This window comes from Typha latifolia, chromosome 8, assembly GCF_019914945.1.
Source record: "Typha latifolia isolate L0001 chromosome 8, TyphaL0001v2, whole genome shotgun sequence".
NCBI lineage: Eukaryota > Viridiplantae > Streptophyta > Magnoliopsida > Poales > Typhaceae > Typha > Typha latifolia.
Genome location: NC_133093.1, coordinates 3,706,156 through 3,729,311, shown reverse-complemented (window position 1 = coordinate 3,729,311; position 23,156 = coordinate 3,706,156). Strand labels below are relative to the sequence as shown.

General features: G+C 41.1%; 1 protein-coding gene across 1 annotated transcript; it reads left to right on the top strand.

Annotated features, from left to right (window-relative positions):
- The first annotated feature begins 3,396 nt into the window (after positions 1–3,396).
- LOC140793709 (uncharacterized) lies at positions 3,397–4,914 on the top strand. Its single transcript, XM_073145363.1, has one exon. It carries the CDS (start codon positions 3,397–3,399, stop codon positions 4,912–4,914), a length of 1,518 nt encoding a protein of 505 aa, XP_073001464.1.
- The last annotated feature ends 18,242 nt before the right edge of the window (positions 4,915–23,156 follow it).

The window sequence follows — 23,156 nt, the reverse complement described above, 5'->3', positions numbered from 1 at the left end:
ACAGCTTCAATTATATCCAAAAGAGAGCATAAATACTATAGAATTCGAGTATGTGCGAGTAAAGCTGTCAAATGTGCGTGATTGACGTGTCACCGCAAATCTCATTCTATGAGGTTATTAGAATCCCAAAAAACCAAAGGTCACAACATAGTGAAATTGATTCTAACACCAATAGGATATCATGAAAACAATATTAGAACTTTTTCTTTTTGCAAAGATTAATTTAGGTTCATATTTGATCAAACTAATATATAGAATCATATTGTAACACCGCAAATTAAAAAATAAAAAAAAAATCCCGTGACGCGAGCACGTGTGTCACAGGCGCCTGCCACCCTCCACCCCCCAGCCACCCCCGTCCTCTCTTCTCCTCTTCTTCCCCTTCCCTTGCCGTGCACGCTACCTCCCCCCCACCTCTATTAACCTCCACCTTCCCCTCCCCAAACCGCGCCATTTCCTTCTCCACCTCTTTACCTCTCTCCCTCTCTCACGAGTTGCCGACGAAGCCAGACTGAGAGCTGCCGAGCCTGCCGACCAACCCCCCGGTAAGCCTCCCCCCTGCCATTAATTTCAATAGTGTAACCCCCCCGCCCCCCACTCGCCGTCGTTGGAGCCCACGGCGGCCGACGACCTCGCGTCTAGCTGCCGATCCGACAAGCCTCGGTGGAGGGAGAGAAGCCATCTCTAGGCTTCGGGCCCTCATTGAGGAGAGGAGGTGCCTCCATGGCCGCTGGCCATGGAGCGCGGCCCGTTGCCGTCGGCCCTCCTCCTCCCCTCTTTCCCTCCTCCAACCCTCTTTCCCTTTCTTTTCCCCCTTCTTACCCGTCGGTCTCGTGGCTGTGTGCCGGCCTCGCGCTGCGTCGCTGACCTCGTGCCGCGCCGCCAGCATCGCTGACCTCGTGCCGCGCCGCCAGCATCGCCGCCCTCGAGCTTTCCTCTTGCCCTGCTGTCTCCCTCCCTCTAAAGAGATGGGGGTGGGAGATGGGTGTGGGTGGGAGATGGGTGTGGGTGGGCTACAAGCCGCAGCCCACCTGGACTTGGTCTTGGGTGGGCTGTAGGCCGCAGCCCACCTGGACTGGTTTTGGGTGGGCTGCAGGCTGCAGCCCACCTGGCCTTGGACCCGAGTGGGCTGCAGGCTACAGCCCACTAACCCAATGTTGGGTGGGCTGCAGTCTGCAGCCCACTAATCTAACCTTGGTTGGTTGTGGCTGGCCCCCAACCCACCAAGGCCCTCTTGCTTTTTGGGTTGGGTTTGAGCCTACCCATTGCCTCTAGTTTAGCCTATTTGGGGCCATTTGGACCCTATAACCATGTTTATCTTTTTCACCTGATTTAATTAGTCTGATCCATCGTAATGACAATTTAGTATCATATGAATTGTAGGATAACATAAGACTTGCCCTAGGAGATCCTGACTCATGTATTTGCCAAGCATAAATGCGCTAATAAGATAATTAATTCTATTAGTTCTCTAATCTTACGTATGGCGTTACTTGCGTGAATTAATAGGATTGACACCACGTGAGGAGGATTTTGGAATTCCGGAGGAGTCGGCTAGCTGACGAGATTTACCATACCGTGGAGACCCCCTAGGCGAGTAGAGTTATACAAAATCTAGAATAATGTAGTTTCAGTCATTATACATGTCATGACACTATAGGAAGTGTTAGTGTTAATACATGCATTTAGTATACCATGCTATGTCTTTACATATGCAGTTATTGATGATTTGCTCATTGTGATATTATGAGAATGTTAATATAGCATAAACATTAGTGTGATGATGCTCTATATGTATACTTGTTGTGAATGTAGAATGTAACAATTATGATGACTATGACATGTTTTATACACTCATAGACACTGCACCACTTCCACCTATCATTAGTAATCGAATCCTGACTAGGCAGTACCCTTACTCACTCAGCCCAGAGTTAAGGGCAGAGTGTAGTTTATATGACTATACTTAGCGGCCTACACCTGAGGTCGGGAGCCTGTGTGGCATTCAGGTAGTTACACTGTATAGTCAGAACTCGATTATGACGATAGAAGAACATGATTGTGAGGCGAGGATATAACTCTAGCAGTACCCGACGACGTAGAGTTAGGGCGTCTGTTGATGAGCCGAGGGTTTCTGATTCTCCTGCTGAGGGCGGTGATGATTTAGAGAAAGTGAGATATGGGCTTACGACCGAGGTCCTTAGTCTGATGGCCACAGACAACCGGTTACTTGTAGTGTCACCATACACGTGTAGGTGGCATTACCGCTAGATGTATATATATCCCCCCTCGATGTATGAGATGATGGATGATTATGTGATGGATGATTATTTCTTGAGAGTATTTACCTATGTGGTGAATAGCTTGGTGAGCGATGATAAATATGATTAATGCTTTGGTAGACATGAGATGACTAAACTGCTATTTTATTGCTATGCATACATGTAAAACCTATGATTGAGATGTGTACGAATAAGAGATTGTATTAAGCTTTTATATCGTGTGAACTTATTATGATACGTTTACGAACTAGCATGTTCTAGGATAGTGACTGGTAATCTTTATCAATTGCATTGATTTAGTAATTTGTGGTAAGTCATTTCAACAAGCATATCGTTATTGTTAGCAAATATGGGCATACATTGGATATACACATGTGATTTCATTATTTTAGATTATATGGATCCTACTCGTTGGGCTGTAAGCTCACCACCTCGTGGTGGTATTATTTCAGAGCTAGGGGACGCAGGTGCGGGTAGCGAGGAGTAGTTGTCTTTCCTTTTCAGTATGTATGTTAGTTGTATTAAGCCCCTGCGATGGCGTTATGATGATGTTGTATTTTGGATTTTAGCATTGTATTTTGGATGTATATTTGGAAGGCTTGTTGTGGCCTGTGGAACTTGTATCCAGACTCTTATAGTTGAGTTTATTTATGGTGAAATTGTGCTATTGTGTGCCTTGTGAAATCTTTGTACTGACAGGTCATGTGATGCACCACGTGGGGAGATTTACCCACGCGATTTACACGTGTATTTGGAGGTTTGAGTGTTTCAACTTGGTATCAGAGCCTAGGTTCACCATAAATCCGGCAAGTCTTCCTAGATATCATCCAAATACATAGGAAATGAATAATAATAATGAATAACTAGGAGTAATGAATAATAGAGTCACACACGACTTGTGATATACTTGTGAATTAAGAACTAAACTGCGTTGAACTTACCAGGAATGCCGCCTAGACGTGCTCGGTTTGTTCGTGCGACTGGTCGTGGACGGGCTTCAGCCCCCGTTGACGAACCAGTTGCCGGTACTTCAGCTAGCATTGAGGCCCTGGGACAGCTTGTCAGATAGCAAGAGAGGCTCATCGAGGAGTTAGTTCGGGAGCGCACAGCGGCCATGTCTAGGATGCACATACCGAGGGAACCGTCAGGGCATTTTACTCCAGTCGAGCAGACTGGAGGTGGGTCCGCCTGGTCGCTGAATCGGTTCATGCAGCTTAAGCCCCCTTTATTCAGCGGCACGACGGACCCCATGGAAGCTAATAGGTGGATGGTCGATGTGCGGAAGATCTTGACCGCTTTTGAGTGCCCGGAGAGTCGTCAGGTGACCTTCGCCACTTTCCTTCTCCGCGGGGAGGCGGAAGAGTGGTGGAGGGCCACTGAGCGCATGATGCCGGATCGCCTTGCTGGGGAGTACATCACTTGGAGGGCATTTTCGGACTCCTTCGACCAGAAATATTTCCCTCCATCTCAACATTTCGAGCTGACGAGGGAGTTTACCCAGTTGAGGCAGGGGGATATGACCGTGGCACAGTACGAGGACAGATTCAATGCCTTGTCTTGCTTCTGCCCTAGAGTTATACCTAACGATACTGCTAGGGTTGATCAGTTCAAGATGGGCCTCCGGATTGAGATCCGCAAGCAGGTGAACATGGAGAAGAACCTGTCTTATACAGAGCTGGTAGAGAGTGCGGGGATAGCGGAGAGGGACTTACTTGAGGAGCGCTCACAGCATCAGGAGCGGGCAGCGGGTCGTACCGACCGCTTTGATGGGCATCCACATGGGGGCCATTCTGGTGGGACCTTCCTTCGACTGAGGTGTCACCCCTATGCTGATGGTGCAGGATCTAGTGCTACCCCGAGTAGACCCATCCCTCAGGGTTCAGGCGGGCCGAGTAGGGCTCGACATTCTATTAGTGGAGGGAGGTCATCAGCAGTGTCGAGTAGTTCGGGCAGTGGTGGTTTTGCACGGCCGCCTACCCCTGAGGGTCGAACTTGTTTTGCTTGCGGCAAGAGGGGTCACATATCTCGTGACTGCCTTGGTGCTCGCGTTATTGGGCATATCCGCACGCAGTGTCCCCTATTGGGCAGAGCGCTAGCCACTCGTACCACACCTGCTATATCTAGAGCATCGGGAGCCAGTACTGCCGTGAGTAAGGGTCGTGGGGGCACACGATTGGGACCTCCTAGCAGAGGGCAGGGCGGATGTACCAGCCAGGTTTTTGCTATGACCCTACAGGATGCTGAAGCATCCAATGACGTGGCCACAGGTATTATGACTTTATTTGCACACACCACTAGGATTTTATTTGACCCCGGGGCCACCCATTCTTTTATTTCTACATCATTCCTGGAGAATGCGGATGTGGCGCCAGGACCTCTTGTGGAGCCCTTAGTCATAGCTATCCCACTTGGAGACTTTTTGGAAGTCCGCCATGTTTATCGTTCTTGGACCTTGACTTTTGGCGAGTGGGACTTTAAGGCGGACCTCCTACCCCTCGAGATGCAGGACTTTGACCTAATCTTGGGGATGGATTGGTTAGCTGCCTACCATGCCAATATTAACTGCTACAGCAAGGAGGTCATCTTGCAGCTTAGTGATGGCATTGAGTGTCGATTATGTAAGGATCGATAGGTGGACCGTTCACAGTTGGTGGCGATCATGTCTATCGAGTCAGCTAGGACCCAAACCCTGACTGACTTACTAGTGGTGCAGGAGTTCCTAGATGTTTTTCCTGAGGATATTCTAGGGCTTTCCCCAGACAGAGGAGTTGAGTTCATCATTGACCTGATTCCGGGGGTGGGGCCAGTCTCCAAGGTACCTTACCGTATGGCTCTGAAGGAGATGGAAGAACTGAGAGAGCAGATTGATGACCTGCTAAGTAGGGGACTCATCTGGCCTAGCTCATCCCCTTGGGGCGCTCCAGTCTTGTTTGTGAAGAAGAAGGATGGTACCCTCCGCCTTTGCATTGATTATCGGCAACTGAACCAGCTGACTGTGAAGAACAAGTATCCATTGCCTCGCATTGAGGACCTGTTTGATCAATTGCGTGGAGCGCGTGTCTTCTCGAAGATTGATCTGAGATCTGGGTATCATCAATTGAGAATTAGGGAAGCGGATGTCCCAAAAACCACTTTCTATACCCGGTACAGATTGTATGAGTTCCTAGTTATGCCTTTCGGCTTGACCAATGCACCATCTATCTTCATGGACTTGATGAACTGAGTCTTCCGCCCTTTCTTGGATCGGTTCATGGTGGTCTTCATTGATGATATCTTGATTTTCTCTGCCTCAAAGCAGGAGCATGAAGAGCATCTACGGTTGGTACTACAGGTGCTAAGGAGGGAAAAGTTATTTGCTAAGTTCTCCAATTGTGAATTTTGGTTGGAGGAAGTGGTGTTCCTTGGGCATGTGGTCTCAGGAGAGGGCATCCGGGTTGATCAATCCAAGATCACCGCTGTCCTCAATTGGAGGCAATCGAGTACTGTCTCGGAGGTCTGTAGTTTCTTGGGTTTGGCCGGGTATTACCGGCGTTTTGTGGGAGGATTTTTGAAAATTGCCAGTCCCCTCACTAAGCTAACCCAGAAGAATTAGTGCTTTGAATGGACAGCTGATTGTGAGGAGAGCTTCCAAGAGCTGAAGAGGAGACTTACATCTGCACATGTCCTTGTAGTTCCTCACAGTGGAGGAGGCTACCAGGTCTACTGTGATGCTTCATACTCAAGCTTGGGCTGTGTCCTCATGTAGGAGGGCGGAGTTGTCGCTTATGCATCTAGGCAGCTCAAGAACCATGAGCGGAACTACCCTACCCACGACTTGGAGCTAGCAGCGTTAGTGTTCGCTCTGAAGATTTGGAGGCATTATCTCTATGGGGAGAAGTGCGAGATCTTCACTGACCACAAGAGTTTGAAGTACCTATTCACCCAGAGGGAGCTGAACATGAGACAGCGCAGGTGGCTTGAGCCGGTGAATGATTATGACTGCACTATTAACTACCACCCTAGGAAGGCAAATGTGGTGGCTGATGCCTTGAGCAGGAAGTCGATAGGGAACTTGGCTAGTTTGATTACTCAGCAGCAGGACATCCTATGAGATCTGCAGAAGATGGACACGCACATCATAGCCAAAGATGTGGGTGCTAGACTGCTGACCCAGTTAACTATGAGACCGACTCTAGCGGAGAGGATTAGAGTTGCACAGGCATAAGACCCCCATTTAGTACAAGTCCTCCAGCAAGTTCGAGATTCAGGTAAAAAGGGTTTTTTCCTCGATCGATTGAGAACCCTGAAGTTTGGAGATAGATTTTGTGTACCTGACGTGGGCGGACTTCGTCGGGAGATTTTGGAGGAAGCTCACCAGACATCTTACAGTGTGCACCTTGGGGAGACGAAGATGTACCATGATGTTCGTAGATACTTTTGGTGGCCGGGATTTAAGAAGAGCATTGCAGAGTTGGTAGCTCGATGCTTGATTTGTCAGCATGTCAAAATTGAACATCAGAGGCCGGCTGGGACACTCAGGCCATTACCTATTCCTGAGTGGAAGTGGGAGCATATCACTATGGACTTTGTGGTGGGTCTGCCGAAGACCTTGAAGAAAAAGGACTCTATATGGGTGATTGTGGATCGATTGACCAAGTCAGCTCACTTCCTCCCAGTCAGTACCACTGATTCTATGGATCATCGAGCCACTTTATTCCGGGATCAGATCTTTGCTCGCCATGGGGTATCAGTTTCTATAACTTCTGACCGTGACCCTAGGTTCACCTCTACGCTGTGGCATCATTTTGCTAAGTCACTAGGTACCAAATTGTAATTCAGCACTGTCTATCATCCTCAGACTGACGGTCAGTCAGAGCAGACGATCCAGACCTTAGAAGACATGCTACGTGTCTCAGTTGCAGACTTCGAACTCAGTTGGGACTGACATCTTCCCCTAATTGAGTTCGCCTATAATAAGTCATCACTCCAAGCATTGGGATGCCCCCTAGGAAGCTTTATATGGACGGAAATGTCGGACATTTGTCAATTGGGATAAAGTGGGGGAACGGAGGATAGAGAGCTTAGAGCTGATACAGGAGACCGTGGACAAAGTACGAAAGGTACGGAAACACTTGCAGGTTGCCCAGAGTCGACAGAAGAGCTATGCTGCCTATCGACGTCAAGATCTAGAGTTTCTGGTCGGGGACAAGATCTTCCTCAAGGTCTCGCCGTGGAAAGGGGTATTTCAAGTTGGGAAAAAGGGCAAGCTGAGCCCTCGATATATAGGCCCTTATGAGATCTTGGCACGGATAGGATCGGTTGCTTACTGGGTGGATTTGTCATCAGAGCTATCTCAGATTCATAATGTATTCCATGTGTCGGTGTTGAGGAAGTACCTGTATGACCCGTCACATGCTTTGAGGGAAGAACCTATCCAGCTGAGGAAGAACTTGTCCTATGAGGAGCAACCGGTACAGATCATTGATAGATGTGTGAAGACGCTCCGAAGAAGAGTCGTACCCTTGGTCAAGGTCCTTTGGCGGCACCATGGAGTAGAGGAAGCTACATGGGAGCCTGAGGAAGAGATTCAGTCTACCTACCCTCATTTATTTATTGACTCAGGTGCGTAATTTCGAGGGCGAAATTTCTTGTTGTTGGGGACAGTTGTAACACAGCAAATTAAAAAAAAAATCTCGTGACGCACGCGCCGAGCGCGTGCGTCATAGGCGCCTGCCACCCCCTAACCACCCCCGTCCTATCTTCTCCTCTTCTTCCCCTTCCCTTGCCGTGCACGCTACCTCCCCCCCCCCCCCCCACCTCCATTAACCTCCACCTTCCCCTCCCCGGACCGCGCCATTTTCTTCTCCACCGTTTACCTCTCTCCCTCTCTCGCGGGTTGCCGACGAAGCCGGACCGAGAGCTATCGAGCCTGCCGACCAACCCCCCGGTAAGCCTCCCCCCTGCCATTAATTTCAATAGTGTACCCCCCTCCCTCGCCGTCGTCGGAGCCCACGACGGCCGACGACCTCGCGTCTAGCCGCCGATCCGAGAAGCCCCGTTGGAGGGAGAGAAGCCATCTCTGGGCTTCAGGCCCTCGTTGAGGAGAGGAGGTGCCTCCATGGCCGCCGACTATGGAGCGCAGCCCGTTGCCGTCGGCCCTCCTCCTCCCCTCTTTCCCTTTCTTTTCCCCCTTCTTACCCATCGGTCTCGTGGCCGTGCCGCCGGCCTCGTGCTGCGCCGCCGACCTCGCGCTGTGCTACCGGTCCCGTGCTGTGCCGTCGGCACCGTCGGCCTCGTGCCGCGCCGCCATCGTCACCGCCCTTGGGCTTTCCTCTTGCCCTGCTATCTCCCTCGCTCTAAAGAGATGGGTGTGGGTGGGTTGCAGGTCGCAGCCCGTCTGGACTGGTTTCGGGTGGGCTGTAGGCCGCAGCCACTTGGCCTTGGACCCGAGTGGGCTGCAAGCTGCAACCCACTAACCCAATGTTTGGTGGGCTGCAGTCTGCAGCCCACTAATCCAATCTTGGTTGGCTGTGGCTGGCCCCTAGCCCACCGAGGCCCTTTTGCTTTTTGGGTTAGTTTTGAGCCTACCCATTGCCTCTAGCCTAGCCTATTTGGAGCCATTTGGACCCTATAATCCTGTTTATCTTTTTCACCTGATTAAATTAGCCTGATCCGTTGTAATGACAATTTAGTATCATGTGAATTGTAGGATAACATAAGACTCACCCTAGGAGATCCCAACTCATGTATTTGTCAAGCATAAATGCGCTAACAAGATAATTAATTATATTAGTTCGCTAATTTTACGTATGGCGTTACTTGCGTGAATTAATAGGATTGACACCGCGTGAGGAGGATTTTGGGATTCCGGAGGAGTCGGCTAGTTGACGAGATTTACCATACCGTGTAGACCCCCTAGGCGAGTAGAGTTATACAAAATCTAGAATAATGTAGTTTCAGTCATTATACATGTCATGACACTGTAGGAAGTGTCAGTGTTAATACATGCATTTAGTATACCATGCTATGTCTTTACATATGCAGTTATTGATGATTTGCTCATTGTGATATTATGAGAATGTTAATATAGCATAAACATTAGTGTGATGATGCTCTATATGTATACTTGTTGTGAATGTAGAATGTAACAATTATGATGACTATGACATGTTTGATACACTCATAGACACTGCACCACTTCCACCTATCATTAGTAGTCGAATCCTGACTAGGCAGTACCCTTACTCACTCAGCCCAGAGTTAAGAGCAGAGTGTAGTTTATATGACTATACTTAGCGGCCTACACCTGAGGTCGAGAGCCTGTGTGGCATTTAGGTAGTTACACTGCATAGTCAGAACTCGATTATGATGATAGAATAACATGATTGTGTGGCGAGGATATAACTCTAGCGGTACCCGACGACGCAGGATTAGGGCGACTGTTGGTGAGCTGAGGGCTCCCGATTCTCCTGCTGAGGGCGGTGATGATTTAGAGAGAGTGAGATATGGGCTCACGACCGAGGTCCTTAGTCTGATGGCTAGAGACAACCGGTCACTTGTAGTGTCGCCATACACGTGTAGGTGGCATTACCGCTAGATGTGTATATATCCCCCTCGATGTATGAGATGATGGATGATTATGTGATGGATGATTATTTCTTGAGAGTATTTACCCTGTGTGGTGAATAGCTCGGTGAGCGATGATAAGTATGATTAATGCTTTGGTAGACATGAGATGACTAAACTGCTATTTTATTGCTATGCATACATGTAAAACCTATGATTGGGATGTGTACGAATAAGAGATTGTATTAAGCTTTATATTTGTGTGAACTTATCGTGATACGTTTAGGAACATGTTCCAGGATAGTGGCTGGTAATCTTTATCAATTGCATTGATTTAGTAATTTGCGGTAAGTCATTTCAACAAGCATATCGTTATTGTTAGCAAATATGGGCATAAATTGGATATACAAATGTGATTTCATTATTTTATATTATATGGATCCTACTCGCTGGGCTGTAAGCTCACCACCTCGTGGTGGTATTATTTCAGAGCTAGGGGACGCAGGTGCGAGTAGCGAGGAGTAGCTGCCTTTCCTTTTCAGTATGTATGTTAGTTGTATTAAGCCCCTGCGAGGACGTTATGATGATGTTGTATTTTGGACTTTAGCATTGTATTTTGGATATATATTTGGAAGGCTTGTTGTGGCCTGTGAAACTTGTATCCGGACTCTTATAGTTGAGTTTATTTATGGTGAAATTGTGCTGTTGTGTGCCTTGTGAAATCTTTGTACTGACAGGTTATGTGATGCACCGCGAGGGAGGATTTACTCACGCGGTTTACACGTGTATTTGGAGGTTTGGGTGTTTCACATATGATATTGGATATTATCTCCTCTATTGGACTATACTAGTAGATGTAGTTTTCAATTACCTAGTCAATGGTATAAGTATTAACATACATAAGGGCAAATTACTTGATGCATACCAATGTATACATTATACATATTGAACCACTACGATCATATAAAGGCAAAACATAATAACCATTTATATTTCCAATTCATATGAGATTGTGACCATCCAATATGCACGGTCAATATTGGTATCCGCCAAATTGCATATATTAATTGTCCAAACTGTGCCTGTTTGCGGGACTCTTTATTATACAACTCTGCAGCAAATTGTCAATGAATTTTTATTAGTGTAGCTGGAAGATGGGCAAAATTTATAGTAAGAAGGTTTCTAGTTTTCTAATAGGCAGAAATAGCCTCCCTATTATCAATTTTAAATTTTGACATTTTTTTACTGATTTAGTCCTAACAAATTACAAAAGAACTGACGTGTCCTAAAAAACGTCACGCATTAGTTATGTAAATTATAAGCATCGACTATGCAAAATATACGCCATAATTTTTAACAATATACATATTAAGATTTTAAAATTGGAGGCTATGTATTACTTATGTAATTTATACACATCGTCTATATAAAAATGTGTGCTCTAATTTTAAAAATAACGTCACGCATTACTTAAGTAATATATACGTATTGCTTATCCAAAACTATAATTTTTAACGATATGCGCATCGAAATTTCAAAAAATATAATTATACATCACCTATATAATTTATATGCATCGCTTATGTGAAGAGTACACTCTAATTTTTAACAATACGCGAATTAAAATTAAACGATTGGATTGGGTTAGAGAAATAGTAAATTATCTAAATCATTAAAAAATACCTAAATTTGCAATTCAATAATAGGAAGACATATTTTTGCTAATTAAAAAACTGAAGAGCTTTTTACTGCAAATTGCTCACCAGAACATAGACATTTATTTATTTAATGTAAATAAAAGTATACCTAATACTAATTATGACTATTAGTTTACTATAGACATAATAGTAGTCCTTTTTGCATCTCATTGTTCAAATTCTGCTTCACGAGAAAACAAATATATTCTAGATGCTTAATTCGTCTCATTAAATTTCTAGTCAGGGAAAAGGTGGATCCAAACCATTGGATGCTAACAATATTAGTTTTTTTATTTAAAAATTATATAGATGGATTGTATCAGCAGATTTCCATTTATATCCTTGGATACCTCACAAAGCAAGAATATGCTAATTTTTAAGATTTTATCTTTTTGGATGCTTGATGCGAATAATTCATAATGAAATTTCTTAACTCAAACTAAAATATCTATTGGCTTCCTTCATAAGCAACATTAGTCTCATATGCTCAATTTAGGACCGTCAAAATAGCTCCTAAAGTTAATGAGCTAAGCTCGACATTAGTTAGAGCTCTAAATAAGTCCAGCTGAGCTAGAAAGCATGCTCGAGCTCGACTTGAATTAGCTTGATATATATTCTTTTAATATAATATAATGTATATTGTTTGTTAAAATGTATGTATAATATTGTGTTGTATCAAGCTAGTAATGCACTTCAATCTCAAATATGATGATATGAATTTGAATCTTAGATTTTACATATTATAGTAAAGCAAGCTAGTAATGCTCAATTCAATTTCTTAAATTGGTTGGATGACAATTTAATCCCACATGGAGAAATGAAGAGTTAAGAATCATCTTTATATATATACCCAACCCTTAAAAGGTTATATTGTTGTAGCTATAAAGTAAATATGTAATCAAATATTTTTTAAAAATTAAGCCAGCTTAATAATCTTAACAAGCTGAGCCAAACCCCCATAGTGTTAGGCTCTCGAGTTCGAGCCAAGCCGAGCTAAACTTCTATCAGTTTTGAACCCTAGTGATATTCCAAAGGAAGGAAGAGCATGCTAGTAGAATTGTTTGGTAGATTTTTTATTTCTCCAACTTTAGGTTTGATTTGTTGTTGGTTTTGCCTTCTCCACTACTTTTTTGGGTTATTTTATCTATGCGTAGTTTGTTGTTGTGGAATGCATTATGCTCAACATCAGCTTTCCTTCTTAGTTGAAGACATCATAAATAAAGTTGGGTTCACTATAGGTAGTGGCAGTTGATGACGTTGTAGATCGAGCTTAAGTGTGGACCTGATTCTCCAAAAACATATCTTTAGATGCTATATAGTGTTTGTATTTGGCTACTATTTTCTTTTTCCTTTTTTTATTAAGGAGCTGAAAGCCAGCTGACTAGTATAGTAAAGTTACAAATTAATTCATCCTATCCTTCCGGAGGATTACCTATAATTCCTCCAGCTCTATTTGCTTCCCTATAGATATGACAAAATTTTACATTCCTGAGTGCCTTTGTTAACTCTAAACACTCCACTATGATACCCAGAAGCTGCCACGATACTACCCTATGTCCTTTGAAGAATCTATATGATGACTTCCACATCTGTTTCATCCACCAATCTGTCAGCTCTACCTATAGCTTCCTACAACCCAAAAGCAATCGCCGCTGCCTCGCTGAATTCCGAAGACACCTTGGCAGTAGGCTCTGCTATTGTTACCACAACTTGTCCACTCTCATTGTGAATGACAGTCGGCCCCTCCTTGATAGTCCATTTTGTCATAAGCCCCAACTGAATTGAGCTTTACCCAACCGGCTGGGGATGGCTCCCATTACTGTTTTCCATATTTTTGTACCTCGTGTAGATTTAATACATGTTTTAGTGATTGTGCGATATAAGGTTGGAGATCTATCTTTCCTACTTCTTTCTCGTATTGTGACAAACTTATAATTTACAATATTTGGATTGGGCAAGTATTTTATATATTTTTGTAGCTCTCATGAATTTGGTACCTATGTATCACACTTAAGAAAAAAGTAATAAAAATATATAAAAAGAATCTAACACTAAGTTATCGTTCCCTCTTGACTTTTTATTTCCTTTTTGTTTTCATTCAGTTGTATCTCGCAAAAAAAAAAAAAAAAAAAAAAAAAAAAAAAAAAAAAATTTTTTTTTGAGTGCATAGGCCCCTTTTCCTTGGGTGATGCATATAGGAGTTGTTTGGTTTCTTGTATTTAGAAATACATATTTATTAAGAGATGCAAATTTCTTTTGATGGTATATCTAGAGAAATAAATAACTTATTTGATTTATTGTATTTCATAATATTGTATTTGTAAAACACATATCTAGTTAGTTATATTTCATAATGTTATATTTAGTAATTAAAAGTATTTAGTTAGAAGAAAATAGAAGATAGGAGAGAAAATATGAATTAGGGTAGAGAATGAAAATGGTAGAAGATAAGAGGAGAAAGATTGGTTGGGATCAAATGAGATGAGAAAGATGAGATCAGATTGTGATAGCTAGATGCAATCTTTTGACATTTATTTGTTCTAAGTGGATACTCAAAGATTATATCTAAGTTTAATTATTTTTTAGATTTGGTGCATCAAATTAAATAATAATTTTTAGATTAGATGCATCCATTAATATAGCATCTAAAAAAGCTCTCAGCCAATCAGAATTATAATATTTTTAATTATTAATACTTGTGAGCTATAGTTATGGAAATGATTGTCATATTATATGTATGCATCACTATGATCATAGTTGACATATATTTATTATGTTGTATCATTCTTTACGTTACTTTTATATTATAGAGGTGTATACTTTGCTAAGCTTTATACTCACCTTCAATAGAAATATTTTTATATTAATACATGATCTCAAATTCATGGAGAAGCTCGAGAGCATTATCTATAATTTATATATTTATTTTATTCGTGTAAATAAGTTGGATGAGTTGTAGCCCCTATGTAGGCATTTGTATTAGATGTGTACATGGATATGTATTTTGGAGCTTATTATGACATGAGGTATGTTGAGCTTCATTTTATTTGAGTTATTGTGAAAATTTTAAAATTTTATTTTATATATTATGTATAAATATTGATTAACAGGTCATGAAAAAAATACATTTCACCCGCACAAGATATGTGTGTATTTGGAGGCAAATATTTTACCATTGCTATCATCATCCTACGACATCACCCCTAATCGATCGGCCCACACTCCACATTCTTACTTACTTTCTTTATTTCTCTCTTTTTTTCCTTTATGATTGTCCTTGTGTTGACCACCGCCGCGTTAGTTGTCGCTGCACTGTAAGACGAGAAAGACGACCTTGTAATCCTTATTGACCTTGCAAATATTGACAAGCGGTTGAGGTTTGACTTGCAATGGTAGAAAGATTAGGGGGAGTTTGGGAAGATGGTGTAGAGTGTTTTGACATATTTACCCTTATACAAATTAAATTGAACTCTTAGGTTAGTACGATACTACCATATTGGATTCAAATGTTGAAAGTTTTTAATTTTCTATAGTTGATTTAAATATAGATTAAGAAAATCGGACTAAACAAAATTGAATTTGGAGATTTCTTTTTTTCTGATTAAAGAGCGCAAGAGCTAGTTACATCCCTCTTGTGCTATAATCATATGAGATATCAAAAAGTAACAAGGACTAGAAATCTGGAGAATTTCTAGCCAAGTTAGCTATTTTTTTTTTGAGATAATGATTGTAGTCAACTTCATTCTTTTGCCAATTATAGATATGCTAATATTAAAGGTAGCTTGAACAAGACATTGCTTAGTACTAATTGCAAGGCCTGCTACTCATGCACATAAGATTATTGTCACGGCTAGTGAACAAGATGGAAACATTAGAAAATAAAAGGGACAAATGTTTACATTCAAGGATCCAAGTATGAATTCCAAGGGATTTCTTCTGCGTTGGTAGTCTTAAAGGCATTCATCATATTGTGGCAGTACGAAAAGATAATCGCCTTCCACCTATATGATAGGTTACGGAACGATTCCTTTAAGATCTAAATTTATTACAGGAAGCAATCCGCACCACCGAGAGAAAATATTCATCAAATATTCTCTCATAGTCAAAAAATTATAAAACCAAGTTGGATATGTTAAAAATTGGCTTAAATTTAATTTCAGCAAAAAATTCAGCAAGTAGCAGTATTTCTGTGCCATGTGTTCGAACGGACCCTAGGGGCATTCAAACACGGGATATAGACAGAGAGCAGTCTGTGATGCAGGCATTCGAATGGCCCCAACCGCGTTCGAACGCGAGCCAACCCAAGAGCAGCTATTTCTGCAGGCATTCGAACGGGGCTTTGGCGTTCGCCAGTCTGCATTTGCACTCGGTGCATTCGAACGCGCCCAGCGAGTGTTTGAACGCCCCTTTGGTTCTGCTGCTTTGATATATGCGCGTTCGAACGCGCCTCCGAGGGTGTTCTGTTAGGTTTTTATTTGTTGGCAATTGTGTACAAAATATTCTAAGTGTATTTTTTCATGTATATGAGCTTTACACAAGTCTAAAATATCTCTGGTTTGAATAATTGCAAGATTATTGGAGAAAAGCAGTTGAGTTCACACCGCGTTCACAAACGCGTTCGAACGCGGAATCTGCATTCACACAGATAGAGAACTGCGTTCAAAAACACATTTGAACGCGGAATCTGCGTTCACATAGACAGAGAGCCGCGTTCACAAACGCGTTTGAACGCGGAATCTGCGTTCACACAGACAGAGAGCCGCATTCATAAACGCGTTCGAACGCGGAATCTGCATTCACACAGACAGAGAGCCACGTTCATAAACGCGTTCGAACGCGGGTACTGCGTTCACACAGTCCGAGAGCTGCGTTCACAAACGCGTTCGAACGCAACCTGAAGAATTCAAGTTGTCGCGTTCGAACGCACTCGGGCCCGTTCAAACGCACTTGAGATCAAGTCATGCTGTTCGAACGCACTCGGGTCGTGTTCGAACGCACCAACGAAGTTTGATAAAATTGGACTTTCGTGAGTACGGATAAGACTTGGATTTGGCTCTATCTTGGAGATCATATATAAGGATTGTGATGCCCTATCTCTAGGGTGGTTGAAGAAGCATTATTGAAGGAGACTTCTTGAGGCTACATCGGTTCTTCAACTAACAATGCTCCACTCATCATTAAAAAGTTAATCTTTCGTCTTAAGGGTTATCTAGACGAAAGATTAATCTCGAGGGTTACTAAGGTTGGACTTCAATCACAAGAAGCAATGAATCGTGGGTTCTAGCAAGCAAGACTGAGAAAAACAAAGTCGTTTGGATCGATGGGTTGTTTTGTGAGTTAATCTTGTAACTGCTACTATTCTAGTGATTGGTTTTGATTCGAGTTTGGATCCGTGGTTTTTTCTCGTTTGGGTTTTTCAATGTTAAAATCTTGGTGTTCATATCTGCTTTCGTTCTTAATATTTCTACGGACTTTTACTTAAGCGAACGAGTATTATCATTGCCTAGTATTTAGATACATACTTGTGTCTAGGGGTTTTTCAATTGGTATCAGAGCAGGTTCTCTCACTCTTTGAGAGAAATCAAATAGGCATAGATTTTCATAGAGATGGACCATTATCTATTAGACCTCCTATCCTAGATGGATCAAATTATAGATATTGGAAAGCTAGGATGAGAGCTTACTTGAAGTCTATAGATGAATGAGTATGGTTTGCCGTTGTGAACGGTTGGAGTCCACCAATGTACATGGTGGATGATAAACTTGTTGATAAACCAATAGAGTCATGGGATAGGTCAGACTATAAAAAAGTTGGATGGAATAGCAAGGCAATAAATGCAATTTTTAGTTGTATTTCCTCGGAAGAATTTAGAAGAATTTCTACTTGTGAGATAGCAAAAGAAGCTTGGACGATCTTAGAAACTACTCATGAAGAAACTATGGCTGTAAAACTTTCTAAACTTCAAAGGTTGACTACTAGTTTCGAAAGCCAAACAAGTTGAATGCTGAAAAACTTGAGAAAAGCAAAGCCTTTATGAAAAAGAAGAATATTACGAGTTCAAATATAGGTGTGAGCAACAACAGTGTCAAACAGAAAAATAAGAATTTTGAGAATAAAGTTTGATGTTTTGAATGTTCTGGTTTTGGACACATAGCACAAGAATGCCCTAATCGCCTTAAGAAGAAGGGTAAAGCTATGAAAGTTACTTGAGATGACTTAGATGAATCTGATGATGATTCTGGAAAAGACGAAGAAAACTTTGTTGCTTTTGCCTCTCCTCTACTTAATATCGATTCTGTTGTTGATACTGATAGTACAGATGATCAGGATATGTTACCAACTAAGATTTCAGACAAGAAGGTAAATGCAGCTACCACCGACCGTGTGCTTCAATTAGTTCACATGGACTTGATGGGTTCAACAAAAATGAGAAGTCTTGGAGGTAAACGCTATATATTCTTAATGGTCGATGATTACTCCAGATATACCTGGGTTGCCTTTCACGCTAAAAAGGTTACTCAAAGATTTTGGGTGGAGGTGGTCAATACAGCGGTACATGTGATAAATCGTATTTATCTAAGACCAGGTACAAAAATGACTACTTATGAAATCTGGAAAGGTAAGAAACTTAGTGTTAAATATTTTCGAGTTATGGTAGTAAATGTTATATCTTGCGTGATCGAGAATATTTGACTAAATTTGACATTAGAAGTAGCGAAGCCATCTTCTTGGGGTATTCGAATAATAGTAGAGCCTACAGAGTATTTAATCTTGACACTTCTACTGTTATGGAATCTGCTAATGTTATAATTTACTTGTTATACATCTTCTTTTGAACCTAAAAATGTGAAGGAAGCATTGTTAGACGATTCTTGGGTTAATGCTATGCACGAGGAATTAGAGCAATTTTCTAGGAATGATGTTTGGTATTTAGTTCCTAGACCTAAGAATGTGAACGTCATTGGAACAAAATGGATTTACAAGAATAAAAGTGATGAACATAGTAATATAGTTCGAAATAAAGCTAGACTCATAGCACAGGGATATACTCAGGTTGAGGGTATAGATTTTTATGAGACATTTGCTCCTGTTGCTAGATTATAATCTATTCGTATACTGCTTGCTATTCCTTGTCATTTAAAATTTAAATTGTTTCAAATGGACGTTAAAAGTGCTTTTTTAAATGGTACTCTGAATGAAGATGTTTATGTGGAACAACCAAAAGGGTTTGAAGATCAAAAATTTCCTTCTCATGAGTTTATTCTGAAAAAGGCCCTCTACGGGCTAAAACAAGCTCCAAGAGCTTGGTATGAGAAGTTGACCACTTTTTTAGTGGATGTGGGGTTCACTCGAGGGGGAGTGGACAAGACATTGTTAATTAAACGGTCAAACAAGAGTTTAGTTGTGGCACAAATATATGTGGATGACATTGTCTTCGGGGCAACGAGTCGATCATTAGCTAAGGAGTTTGCAGATCTTATGCATAGTCATTTTGAGATGAGCATGATGGGTGAGTTGAAGTTCTTTTTGAGACTTCTAATTACTCAGTTGGAAAGAGGGATATTTATCGCTCAAACCAAGTATTCTAAGGATCTTGTGACTAAATTCGGTTTAGAAAATGCAAAACATGCTAGAACTCCTATGAGTACAACTACCAAACTAGGTAAGGATATTTCAGGAAAAAGTGTTGATCGACAATCGTATAGGAGCATGATTGGTAGTCTTTTGTACTTAACTCGCTAGTAAACTAGACATTGCATTTAGTGTCGGTGTATGTGCTAGGTTTCAGTCTGAACCTAAGGAGACACATTTGTTTGCTGTGAAACGTATTATAAAATATGTCGGTGGCACAGTTAACTTAGGTATCTGGTTTATGTATGATTCGGGAGCTATCATATCTGGATACACGGATTCTGATTGGGCAGGTTCATGTGATGAAAGAAAAAGTACCTCAGGTGGATATTTTTATATTGGAAACAATCTGGTTGCTTGGCACAGTAAGAAACAAAACTCGATATTTTTATCTACTGCGGAAGCCGAATACATTGCAGCGGGAAGTTGTTGTTCTCAGTTACTATGGATGAAATAGATGGTCAAAGATTACGGCATTGAACAAGATACTATGGTGCTTTATTATGACAACATGAGTGCTATTAATATATCGAAAATCCTGTTCAACACTCGCATACAAAACATATTGATATCCGACATCATTTTATACGCGAGTTAGTTGAAGACAAAACAATAACACTAGAATATGTTGAGACCGAGAAACAGTTGGGTGATCTATTTACAAAATCTTTAGATTTACAGAGATTTGAGTATCTTCGTACTTCTTTAGGGATTTGTGCTTTGGATTGATTTTTTTTTTTGGTTTGGTTTGCGTGTTTTTTTTATTATTTCTTTTCATTTCTTTTTAGTTTTTCTTTACTCTGAACTTTTCTTCGGTTTTAGTTCCAGATTTGTCAAGAGTTTTTGTCCTAAATTTTTTTTTAAATAGCTCACTATTGACGTTGATTTGCACAGTTTGACCTCATGCTTAGTCATCATAAATGTGTTCATAAAAAATCAATGAAAAAGGGTACAATGAGTTTGTGTGAAAGCCATCTTGTTTAGAGTCTAGTTTGACTCAATACATTGCTTGCAAATTAAATAAAATTTTCGATATTTGTGAATATCTTCTTGCACATTGTTTGATATGTACTGAAAGAAAATGGCTACCTACTCATGTGTGAAAGCCATCATTGCACCTATATGGTTTATGTATAAAAAATATTACAAGAAAAATTCCTGTTCGGTTATGGAGAATAAGTCGAAAAGTGCAAATTTAAATACTAAGTTGGTTTGACTACTCTGTTGTATCATTGTTTAAATAGGAAAGTTTATTTAAGAAGAATATTTTATGTTATCTATGCTCACCTTACATATGTATATTGTTATGATCAATCAAGATTAATTTAATTTTGAGTGATGCATTAGAATTGATTATAATATGCTTTTGATGATTTGATTGATCTGTGTATGACTTATTTCATTCGATTGTCATATTCTATGTCTTAAATCTATTTTGAATTTTTAGAGGTGCATCTCCAAAAAGATTTTTTGATTTTTTCTTAGATTTTTTACTTAAAAAAAAGGGGCGTTCAAACGCAAAGTTTTACAGCCATAGTTCCTTTGTGAGTAATTTCTAAGATCGTCCAAGCTTGTTTTGCTATCTCACAAGTAGAGATTCTTCTAAATTATTCCGAGGAAACACAACTAAAAATTGTATTTATTCCCTTGCTATTCCATCCAACTTTTTCATAGTCTAACCTATCCCATGATTCTATCGGTTTATCAGCAAGTTTATCATCCACCATGTACATTGGTGGACTCCAACCGTTCACAACGACAAACCATACTCGTTCATCTATAGACTTCAAGTAAGCTCTCATCCTAGCTTTCTAATATCTATAATTTGATCCATCTAGGATAGGAGGTCTAATAGATGATGGTCCATCTCTATGAAAATTCATGCCTATCTGATCTCTCTCAAAGGTGAGAGAACCTGCTCTGATACCAATTGAAAAAAACTCCTAGACACAAGTATGTATCTAAATACTAGGCAATGATAATACTCGTTCGCTTAAGTAAAAGTCCATAAAAATATTACGAACGAAAGCAGAGATGAACGCCAAGATTTTAACGTGGAAAAACCCAAATGGGAAAAAACGACGGATCCAAACTCGGATCAAAACCAATCACTAGAATAGTAGCAGTTACAAGATTGACTCACAATTCAGTCTTGCTCGCTAGAACCCACGATTCACTGCTTCTCGTGATTGAAGTCCAACCTCAGTAACCCTCGAGATTAATCTTTCGTCTAGATAACCCTTAAGATGAAAGATTAACTTTTTAATGATGAGTGGAACCTTGTTAGTTGAAGAACCGATGTAGCCTCAAGAAGTCTCTTTCAATAATGCTTCTTCAACCACCCTAGAGATAGGGCATCACAATCCTTATATATGATCTCCAAGATAGAGCCAAATCCAAGTCTTATCCGTACTCACGAAAGTCCAATAATCTTGCAATTCTTCAAACCAGAGATATTTTAGACTTGTGTAAAGCTCATATACATGAAAAAAATACACTTAGAATATTTTGTAGACAATTGCCAACAAATAAAAACCTAACAGAACGCCCTCGGAGGCGCGTTCGAACGCGCACATATCAAAGCAGCAGAACCAAAGGGGCGTTCGAACGCTCGGTGGGCGCGTTCGAATGCACCGAGTGCAAATGCAGACTGGCGAACACCAAAGCCCCGTTCGAATGCCTGCAGAAATAGCTGCTCTTGGGTTGGCTCGCGTTCGAACATGGTTGGGGCCATTCGAATGCCTGCATCACGGATTGCTCTCTGGCTGTGTCCCGTGTTTGAATGCCCCTAGGGCCCGTTCGAACGCATGGCACAGAAATACTGATACTTGCTGAATTTTTTGCTGAAATTAAATTTGAGCCAATTTTTAACATATCCAACTTGGCTTTATAATTTTTTGACTATGAGAGAATATTTGATGAATATTTTCTCTCGGTGGTGCGGATTGCTTCGTGTAATAAATTTAGATCTTGAAGGAATTGTTCCGTAACCTATCATATAGGTGGAAGGCGATTATCTTTTCGTACTGCCACAATATGATGAATGCCTTTAAGACTACCAACGCAGAAGAAATCCCTTGGAATTCATACTTGGATCCTTGAATGTAAACATTTGTCCCTTTTATTTTCTAATGTTTCCATCTTGTTCACTAGCCGTGACAATAATCTTATGTGCATGAGTAGCAGGCCTTTCAACTAACAAGGTTCCACTCATCATTAAAAAGTTAATATTTCGTCTTAAGGGTTATCTAGACGAAAGATCAATCTCGAGGGTTACTGAGGTTGGACTTCAATCACGAGAAGCAGTGAATCGTGGATTCTAGCGAGTAAGATTGAGAAGAACAAAGTCATTTTGATCAACGGGTTGTTTTGTGAGTCAGTCTTGTAACTGCTACTATTCTAATGATTGGTTTTGATCTAAGTTTGGATCCGTGGTTTTTTCCCATTTGGGTTTTTGCACGTTAAAATCTTGGCGTTCATCTCTGTTTTCGTTCTTAATATTTCTACGGACTTTTACTTAAGCGAATGAGTGTTATCATTGCCTAGTATTTAGATACATACTTGTGTCTAGGGGTTTTTCACGTTCGAATGTGACGTGGAAAATCCCAATCTGAACCGGCCCTATAAATAGAAATGTTGGGTTTTAGGGTTTTGTGTGGGTATTTTGCAAGAGAGAAAAGTTTGTAGGGGAGAGCCATTATTGTTTAGAGAGAGATTAGAGTTATAATCTCTTTGTATTTAAAGATTTGCATAGTGGATTGAAGATTACTCTGATCGTGGATGTAGGCACATCGATGAACCACGTAAATTGTGTCTCTCTCTCTTTTCTCTTTATGGTTTGCATTGATTTGGTGTTCATATTTGTGATTACCTTGGGTATTTGAAGTTCTCTACAACTAGCATCTTGCATTTGGAGTTCTCACATTGATATTGATATTAGGTTTGCTAATATTTGGTTTGCCCCAAATTATTGCTATTCTATTTGGATTTGTTTGAGGG

What these genes read in the sequence shown, in the direction of transcription:
- LOC140793709 (XM_073145363.1), top strand. Translation starts at nt 3,397, where the DNA reads ATGTCTAGGATGCACATACCGAGGGAACCGTCAGGGCATTTTACTCCA.